Source organism: Orycteropus afer, unplaced genomic scaffold (assembly GCF_000298275.1).
Source record: "Orycteropus afer afer isolate SDZICR_OR568_19922 unplaced genomic scaffold, OryAfe1.0 scaffold00098, whole genome shotgun sequence".
In the NCBI taxonomy this organism is placed as follows: Eukaryota; Metazoa; Chordata; class Mammalia; order Tubulidentata; family Orycteropodidae; genus Orycteropus; species Orycteropus afer.
The window spans coordinates 10,177,269-10,187,832 of NW_006921685.1; the positions used below are offsets into that span (position 1 = coordinate 10,177,269).

At 32.6% G+C, this 10,564-nt stretch overlaps 1 protein-coding gene across 1 annotated transcript in view; it reads right to left on the bottom strand.

Annotated features, from left to right (window-relative positions):
* ANKRD17 (ankyrin repeat domain 17) overlaps positions 1-10,564 on the bottom strand; it is a 294,287-nt gene that overhangs the window by 95,796 nt on the left and 187,927 nt on the right. The window contains 6 exon segments of the mRNA XM_007942797.2: positions 1,221-1,369; positions 5,652-6,404; positions 7,825-7,927; positions 8,342-8,485; positions 8,723-8,850; positions 10,387-10,474. Of these exon segments, the coding sequence (XP_007940988.1) occupies positions 1,221-1,369; positions 5,652-6,404; positions 7,825-7,927; positions 8,342-8,485; positions 8,723-8,850; positions 10,387-10,474 (1,365 nt within the window).

Below are 10,564 nucleotides of genomic sequence, written 5' to 3' on the forward strand. Positions count from 1 at the left end.
GGTTAGAGGAGGTCGGAACATGTGGCCTCCTTGCCGTTTTTGCAGTGTGCAAAAGAAAATATTAGCACATATAAAATAATAGATATTTGGGAAGCAAATAAGAAGAGAAATAAAATTCCTTTTTCATAGTGTTACCAAGAAACATTTTTAATAAAAGAGTTTATTTTCATAGATTAAGAGTACATGCCCTTAATGGCCTATATAAAATACACATGCACACATTCCCTTACATTTCCTGAACTTCAGGTTTATAAGCCCATTTTAATATAAAAAATGAAAACTAAATAAACTGCAGGCATTTCTCAGTCTAAGGCTATATACCTCACCTCTTAGGCCTCTCTTCATGAAAAAAAAAATCCTCTCCAATTTCACTCTAATCCTGAGATTTCATGGTAAACCAAAAAAATCAAACCCACTGTAATCAAGTCAATTGCAACTCACAGGCAACCTTTTAGGATAGAGTAAAATTGCCCCTCAGTATTTCCAAGCCCATAAATCTTTACAGAAACAGACAGCCACATCTTTGTTCCACAAAGCAATTGGTGGGTTCTAATCAGCAACATTTTGGTTACCAGTCAAAAGCCTTCACCACTACTCCACGAGAGCTCCTTAATAACAGCTCTCAAGTTTTCCAAAGCTTAATTTAAACAGTGTCTTTTTTCCCCTATATTATTTTTTCAGATAATCTAAAGAGATAAAAAGTGCTTTTCATCCCTTTGGAGTCCTTTAACAGCTAAACTCTATTGAAGAAGATACACAGACTCATATATTTCAATCAGCAAAACTAGAATTTTCAAAGACAATATAAATGCAATTAAGGATACATGATATATAAAAATAAAGTCTACAAATATTAGCATCTTTTTCTTTTATATGCCATCCATTATATATTTTAAAGTTTCTCTTCTAACTTAATATTGGAAGATATTATACACTTTTTTACATCTTCCAAACTAGAATAGCTGGGGGGGAAAATTTAAAAAAATTATATAATGCCTAATGAATGACCTTGGAAACCAGACCACTGCATCACACTTATCAGCAGTAACATGTATTTGGTATTTTATTTTTTCAACTGTGGATTTTAATTTATTTATAACTGTGGCTCATGTCTGTCTGGAGGTAAAGCAGTCTAAGATGATTAAGTCACTGAATGCTAACACTAGTTTATGATGGTATAATTCCAGTTAAAAACCATCTCTCCTGAATTGGGGGCTTACCTGTGCATCAATATCAATGGCAGGGTAGATAGGAAGCATGGCTGAAGGAGAGATGATAGGACTTGGAGTTGGAGTCTGAGGTTGGGAAATGGAAGCTGCGATACTGTGGGTAGGAGTGTTTGACATTGCAGATGCTCTTCCACTGACTGCTGTTGAACAAAATAACTGCACTTAATAAGGATGAAACACAGGTACAGTAAGAATTAATTATTAGAAAATATTTAAAGACTTAAAAGCAAAATTTCTACAGGGAGACTGCCATAGTACTAAAACTCATTTTCCTAGTTATTTCTGATTTTGGACAACAGTTCAAAATTAAAATTATATTGAGAGTAACCCATTTTCTACATAATGATCTGTTTTAAAAATAAATTCCCTCTTATGGTATGTAGTCACAAAACCCATATTCAAAATAAAGCAAAAATATATTCATATATTAATTAAATATAAATGGCAATGGAAAGTTCTCTACTATACCTTCTGAATTAGAAGAAGAATAAAAAGTTAAACAGTTAAATTCAGTAATGGAAAAATGTGTGTTTTTTTTTTTTTACTTGCCAATTTCACACCTTGCATTCTAGAACTGAAAGTAGTATCACTGGTTGGAAGGGGAGAATCTTGCTATCTAGTCATTTAAAACATCTCCAACTATTTTATTTTACTAACACTGCATTTGAGGAAAATAATATTCTGTACCATAGTCCTCATTACGACAGCATATCCAAACATAAAGATTTGATCCTGACAGAGGAATGTAGTTTTTCACATGAATGATTATTCTGTGCTGGGTAAAACGCCCACTATTCAATCCAGAAATCACAATGACTTACGAGGACAAAATTTTAAAAACAAGGAAGAAATAAATGTATTCACACAATCATTTGGATAATTGTTAGTTTTTCTATATATGATTTTGCCATGATATTATTGTTAACAACTTATGCAACTGAAGTATAATTGGATCACTAGATCAGTACTCGAAGTGAGAGAATTACAAAGGTGGTGGCATAAAATATACTGTAGATTTAGTTGAGGGTACTTTATTCCCTCATCAACTCACTTCTAGAGTTGATATGTGATTGTCATTCCACTCTTTGCCCCCCCTCTTTATAAAAATGTTATAGTATTAAAGTATGGGCATTAATCTTCAAATGATCAACAGTAGCTTAGATGTGTGATAACATGAAGTTACCAACTACATCAGACAGAAAACAGTCATGATTCACAACAGGATCTGAAACCAGCAAACCAGCAAAGAAGTTATGATCCTGCCAAGAACAAAACTGAAATTGGTATCATTATAACAATTATAAACATGATTGCCAAATTAAGAAATCTATATTACATGAAATCCCTAGTTTAGGCACAAACATACACTACATATTATAGCAACACACACATTCTGTTAATTATACATTCTTAAGTCCACTTAAAAGCCAAAGGAAAAACGAAGGAGGAAACAAAACAAAACAAAACAATGAATTTTTAGGGTTCCCAATCAATACAAAAGGGCATGTACTACTATATTAAATCGATCACCTAATGACCTTGATATTGTTATTCCTATCGATAGTATAATATTTTAAGAATCAAATCTATAGTTTTTAAAACCGACTCTGGATTCTCCTTTGATCAGAATTACACCAAGGTAAATACAAAAAATTGCTTAATTAAGCAGGATGTCCACTTTTTTTTTTAATGAAAGCACTGATTTTTATTTAATGACACTAAACAAGTTATTAAAAAAAAACAAAAAAAACCTGACTTTTATATTGATAAATGACTTAAAGTTTTGAGTATTTTCTACATTTCAACTTCAGTAATTTCTTTTAAAGTTTACTAAAATTAGAGAATTTTCTTAATTTGGACAAATTGGTTATTGTTATCACCTTGTCAAAGGAGACAGAGAAAATCTATCCCTATTATTTCCTTTGGGGTACCTATAAAATAAAACTGAGTAACTGCATCTGACCCATCTATTCTCTATAGTTAAAGGAACAACTGTAAATATGTAGGTACCTGAAGAAACATATCTTTTTACATGCAGGTCTCCATTTTAGGGTTAGATTTTAGACAAGGAAAACCACATGCTCAGAAAAGTTTTAACATCAGGGTAAGAAAGAGGGAACTTCAGACCACAACAAAGGCAAGATGTTAAGACTGGTTAAACAGGGAATTGATTTTGCTTTGGCAAGTACAAAGGACAAAGAAGGCAGAAGATATTGGTCAGCCAAACACTAGAGAAAAGAGACAGAACTTTAAAAGAGCAAGCTAACAAAAAGAGGCTAAGGAATAAAGAGCAAAGGATACACTGAAGGAAGGGAAGGAAGAATATGAATCTATTAGGTTGTAATAAATTAAGAAACCCACAGAAGGGAATGAAAATGGTCATCAGGCAACTGAAAGAACAAGTACTACCATAGATATTTAAAGAATGAGGCCTTGACACTAAGTGTGTGTGCATGTACATGTGTTCATGTGCACAGGCATGGTGAGAGGGATGGGTTGTAGGAAGGTACCTGGATGTTTTTATCCAGTTCTTCCTTCTGGCCCTCTTTCCTCTATCCATATAAATGAGCCAAATAAACAAATACAGCATTTTTATATTATGACAAATACTTGTCATAATAACTGAAAAAAATGTGGTCTTTAAAACAATTTTAAATGTGAACACCTGGGACAATACATGTAGAATTTGTTTTTATTATATGTATCAATAGAAAAGCTACTACAAATCCTTTTAAATTCTGATTAGCATAAAAATTGTATAAGTGACAAATCACTGTTAATGCCTATGCCCAAGCACATCAGGTAAACTTTGATAGTATATAAAAAAAATAAGGAAGATACATTGCTCATTAAAATGGATAAATAACTCTATACATTCTTTGATAGTTCAACTGACATAATAGAAAAGACAACATTATAATTTACATTAATGGCCATGGAAGTAATATCAAATTTGGGATTCATGGCCACTATGCTTGTTTTCATAAATGTTTTAAAATACTTTCCCAATTAATATAAACATCTAATGGTGATTAGTAGTAATTTTCAAATCTATAGAAAAAGTATATACTTATCAATAAAAATCATAGATTTACTATTCATGATTAATAGCACTTTTTTCAATGTAGTTATTGTACCTTCTGTACATTACATGTATTACTGGCCAGGTGATATTAAAAGAAGACTGAGACACTTTAGAGTAATCTCTAAGTATAAGATCTATCTCATTAGCTGATTTCTTAGTTTCTGAATTTTAGCTAAATAACTAAACCATATACAATGTAGTTTTTTAAAAACTCTTTTAAAAAGATGAAAGTTAAATTATGTACACAATCTCATTATAACATGCAATGCTACTGAAACATAATTTTAAAATAGAAAAAGGCAATCATCCTTTAAGTATAGACAAAAGAATAATAAAAGAGGAAGAAATTTTATGAAAAAAATTGGAGAATACTCCAACAGACACAAAGAATTCAACTTTCTTGCATAAACTTTTATCTTAGTAATCACTACTTACTTTAGTATGACATGACAACTTAGGAGGACAAACTAGTAATTTTAAAAGAACCAGAGAAATATGGGTATTTCTCAAATTAGCAAAATGCAATATTTACTTTCTTTGTTTTCCTTTCCCTTCCTTTTCAAGTTCTTTTTCTTTCTTTTTTTAATGAATCAAGTTATTCTTCTCAGTGTAGCATTCTGATGACTAACAGCCCTATAAACCTCTCTATTTTGTTATAGAATTCACAAAAATAAGTAACAAATACTAGAAGCACTAAAATAACCTTGCTAATGAAACTAATTATAATAGAATAAAATTTCTCTGGCTATACATTTTAATATATATCATTTTAAAAACCCTCCCATAATACTTTAGAGAGAGACTAGACATTGACATTCACAGCATAATTCAAACCCTACTTGGGTTGGAACTTTATTACTGTTGTAAAGGTGTTTAAGTTTAAAAAAAAAAAAAAGTCCATCAGGTTTGAGGTCTGATTCATTAGGATAAAGTATTTCTGTTCACAAATAAGTTTCTAATGTTGTCCTTAGACCAGTTTTGCACTTTTACTAATTTTGCAGTTTACTGGTGTGACTGCAAAAGCAAAAAAGCCGATTCAGTTTTAGTATTCGGAACTGAAGGGGGGGGGGAAATTGACCCCAGTACTGAAAAACCAACATACCCAGCCTACTCAGCTAAATCAGAAAGTTTCAGTCACTTTTTTCAATGGGCTAATCTTTAATTTGACCTACATCCACCTGAGAACTTCTGAAACTGAGCTACTATTTCTAAAGATACACATGGGTCAAGAGTCCAAAAATAGTTTTCAAGTTGGGTAACGGCAAAAAATCGTGGCACACTCTTATTTGCCTTAACCAAATCATATTTGATACCTGCTCATAACAATATAAACCCACCTGCCATGATGTCATCCAGCGTGTCATTGAGGGTCTGAGCAGGGCTGGCTACCATTAACCCTTGTTGTGTTTCTGTCAGAATTCCTTGCCCCAGCCCTGCCAACTGTGCTTGGCCCAGTACTGGCTGTCCAACTATCACTCCTTGCAGTTCTGTAAGATTTGCGATGGACCCTGGAGGCAAGGGACCTGCCGCCAGAGGCAAAGCTTGAGGCATCGCCAGAGGCTGGATTGGTGCAAAACCCATCTGCGCAGCAGTCTGCTGGGGTTCATCTTTAAGCAAAATGGGATCCACTTGCTGTAAGCGTGCATAATCTCCCTCTGAAAGCTGTTCTCCAACCCCAACAGGAGTTAGTAGTCCCAGGTGTTGGCAAGACTGTTGTTGCTGCTGCTGAAGTTGTATTCTTTGAGCTTTAACCTCTAGATACTGCTTTTTTAGCTGCTGTTGAGTTTTCAGTTGCAATTCTCTTTCTACTTTCTGTAGTTCCTCCAAGATCTTTTGTTTCTTCTGAATTTGCTCCTCCCTCGTTTTGTTCAGCTCCTCAATCTTCTCCTTAGTAAGTTGGTCAGCATGAGCCAGTTCCAACGACTGCAGCTGTGCATTCTTTTCTATGGCTTCTTTTATCCTCTGTTCCAGTTCTGTTAACTTTCCCTGAGCCTCTTCTACAATGCTCTCTGGAGACTGATTGGTGATGTAACCCTGTACATCCTGGCTGTTTGCTGGCAAATGGCTGCTGGACTTTTGTTTAGAAGCAGCTGTGTGAAAAAGAAACCCCCTCAGAAGTGCACATGAATGGCATCCTCATTACAGAGTTACTGTTGGGAGGTTTAGTGCCAACAGTTATGCACCAAGTTATCACATCCTTAGAAGGTGAAAATGCACTGGTAAGGAGTTAAAAGCAAATCTACCTTCTTTATCATAAATATAAAATGTAAGGATTTTATGTGCATAGAGTAAGCTTTGGAAATAAATTTCAGAATTTAAAAAATATCACAAAATTATAATTAGACATAGAGGGATGCAAGTTTGTGGCATCTAAGAGGTACAAATAAAGCAAAACCTAGCGCTATGTGTAGATACTGCATCTGGTCATAAAGATGTAAAAACTTACAGGAACAGAAAAATAATGCTAAATTATTAAGGTATAGGGAATACTTAGACCTCTAAGTCAAGGTTTTTCCACTTTTAACAGTCTGTGCCTTTTAAATGCACATACACAAAGAATACCCAAACCACTGAGAAGTACCAAGAAATTAAAATCCAACTAAATATATGTCTTTGCTGGGGCCTATCATCTTCAAGATAGGCAGGACATAAATTCACACATTCACACAGCTATCTGGACAGTAGAGAATTGGGATTTGGTTTCCCTGGAAGAAAAGATGCAGGACTACGTCATCCACTGTATCTTCTGACAGCCAGGTGAATAAACTGATCTGGCTATAGGTATAACAATCAGTTGTTTTCTATACCAACTGAAAAAGGTACCAAGGTTCTAGACTGGTGGTAGTGATTGAAAATATTTGATGGAAATACTTAGTATTCTTGTTCGTAAAAGAATATAAGTAGCCAAAAACCACATTGGATCTTCAGATAAAACTTTTAAAAAGAAAAACTGACTTGAACTGGTTGTTGTAATGTTTTGGGACATTAACTTATAAACATGCAGAGTGTAAAATCCACAAATCAAATATGGACCTCAGAATTCTAGAGGAAAATACAAGCATATGTGAAGTTAACTTTGAATTGTTGAGAAAATATATCCCAGATATAAAATCTGTATTAAACCAGTTATTCTAAAATAATTTTTAATATTTGATCCAACTTGTTAATCTTATGCCTTATCTCACTACAGACATATAAGTAAATAATTTACAAAAATATCCAACTATACCCAGCCTAACCTTGTAACATGTATAGAACTTACTAGACAGATATTAGAGGAAATCATGGATAATCAAAAATGCATCAGAGATGAGCGTCTGAATATCTATTTCTATCATGAATGTACTAACTTTAACTATCTTCTCTTCCAAAACATTATTTTGATAAAAAATCTTTATGCCAACTTATTTCATTTTTTGTGGAAAATAATTTAGAATGGCTAGGCTTTTGTACCCTTATCATATTTACCTAAATAACATGTACAAAACAGTCTTTAGAAGTGTAACTGACCTTTATTCCTGATGGGAAGAGTATTGGCAACATTGGCAGGTGGTTTGTCAGGCTCCTGAGGGGGGACAACCATGGGCAGTGCTTGAACTGGTACACGAGGAGCCTAAGACAAAAGACACTAATTGATTATATTTCTTTTCCTATATATTCCACTACTTAATATGCTTTAAACAAAGAATAAATTAGAGACTTCTTAACATATTCTGAATATGGCATTTATCAAGAAAATGAAAGATTTATAGAAAATGTGTTGGTACCCAATTATTTTCCATGATTTTCTTAAATGGGATTTTGAATTCAAATAGACATTCTGACCATAATAAAAATAGAAAAGAAAAATCTTATCATTCTAGAAGCTGATTATTACAGCAGACATTAACCATATAAATTAAGTAACAATATGTGTAAAAAGACTACAAATTATAACAAAAAATAATCTTTCTAGTTTAAATTGAAATTATAAGTTAAAGGAGGATAGAGAAGAAATAGTACTAAATTCTTTACTTTTGAATCTTACCCTATTTAAATCGTGGGATGGGGGGGTTAACTGAGTGACATCTGGTGGAGGGGCTGAAAGCAAGTTATTAGGATAGTCCAAAAGATAGCAAACAACACTTGTATGACCACCTTTTGCTGCTTCTATCAACATAGTTGAACCATCCTAAAAGAACAGATATGGAAGAGGAGAAAATGGAAAATAACATTAGTTTACAGAATCTTCAGAAGTTAAAGCCAACAGGCAACAAGATACATTGACATTATGAGTTGTAACATTTCCTTTAACCAAACAAACAACAACAAAAATAATATATTTAGGATGCTATTATAAAACGGAACTTGTAGATAATGTTTTGCAATGTTATGTCACAATGGTACTTAAAATACTTGAGTTACATACTTTTAAACGGTGAGTAGGATCTGCCCCATGTGCCAAAAGTAGTTCCACCACTGCCAGATGACCGCCTGCACAAGCCAGGGACAGGACAGTATGGTCGTTATTAGCTGTGGTTCTATTAACATTGGCTCCTAAAACAAACAAGGTGTAGAAAATCATGTTAGTATTTTTTTTCTGAAATCATGGTAAGTTTCAAAATCACATGCTGAGAGAATAGTACAATGAAGCCTCATATACTCATTATCCAGCTTCAACAGTAATAAACACACAACTAATATCATTTTACACATATTCATACCAACTCTCCTTTAATACCCAAAATTGCTCTAAAGCAAATTCCAGACAGACACGACATAATTTCGTCCTTAAGTATTTGAGTATGCAGCAGTAAAATATAAAGATAAAAATGTGTTTCATTCCTAATGTAATCCTTTTTTAAAAACAAAAAGGAGAATATGAAATATGATCTACATTTTAAGTTCTTCAGTAGAAAAAATTATTAAAGACCAGTAAGATACAGTTATCACTCCCATATTTGACTTAAATATGTAGTGAATTAACATTGAACAGAAAATGAGAGCAGTACCATCTTTTCTCACTAAGAAATATCTGGGAATAAATATAGTTTCCAAAAAAATATATATCCATTGCTAATTTGGATTATTGTCCTAGGCATCATGGGAAATGAAAATAAAATAAAAGAAAGAAACTGGAGCTAAATCCATTAAAATAAACCAAAAAAGAGAAAGAACTATGATTAAGGCGACCAATTTCACTCTTGAGAATACTGAACTATAAATATACATCATAGGGTTTAAAGTATCTATAATACTTATCTATAATAAGTTCACCACTAATTATTTCTGATCTTATTTTCTACGTCTATTTACAATACAAACTTGAGATTTCTTTAGGATTTTTGTAAAAAGGAAATGGTATATATTTTTATTTTAAAACTATATATAGTCTATAGCCCCTTTTTTAAATTCAACATTAAATTAATAATAAAATCTTACTGAAACAAAACTAACTTAATCTATATTTAAAAATACGATGAATCCTGTATGAAAAACTGTTTCAAATGACATGTGTGTACTAAACACCAAAGAAATAATTTAAAGGAAGTAATACTTATTCTAATATTCTCATTAAGGTTTTTTGGCATTCTAACTAGAACTACTGACCATGAATGAAACTCTCTAAGTATTTTGCTGAATTTGTCCCATCTTAATGTTGAATATTTTTTGTGCTGTATTTAAGCAAGTCCCTATCTTACAAAGAAAACTCAGGCCCAAGGCAATACAAACTTGAAGAGTAACTTGCTCCAAGTTGCTCAGTGGCAGAAATATCATAAAAATCCAGATTTCAAAATAATACATTACATAAGCACCCCAGACTTTAAATTACTTCAATTCTAAAAGTTTTAGACAAATAATTTTTCTCTATAGAAGTATCCTCCATAAGGATATTGCTCAGTATGACAATTCTTCACATTTTTGAACTGTTCAATGTACTACAGGATGTTTATCAACTACCAATTCATTAAATGTCAGTGGCATCTATCCATTATATAATAACGCAAAACTATTCCTCACCTCTCAATCTCTCAATGCCTAAAGGCAGAGGATATTACACCTTTGGGAATAAAGTAATGTACACAAACCTACCTTTGCTAATTAAGAACTGAACAGTACAAACATGACCAGCTCTTGCAGCTTTCATTAAAGGAGTTCTTCCACCTTCAGATTCATGCTCCTGTTTAAAGAGTAAAGATTGAATTGACATTTAATTATTAATGAAAAATCATTCTTTTTCTGATTTCTGAATCTCTATATATTAAATATA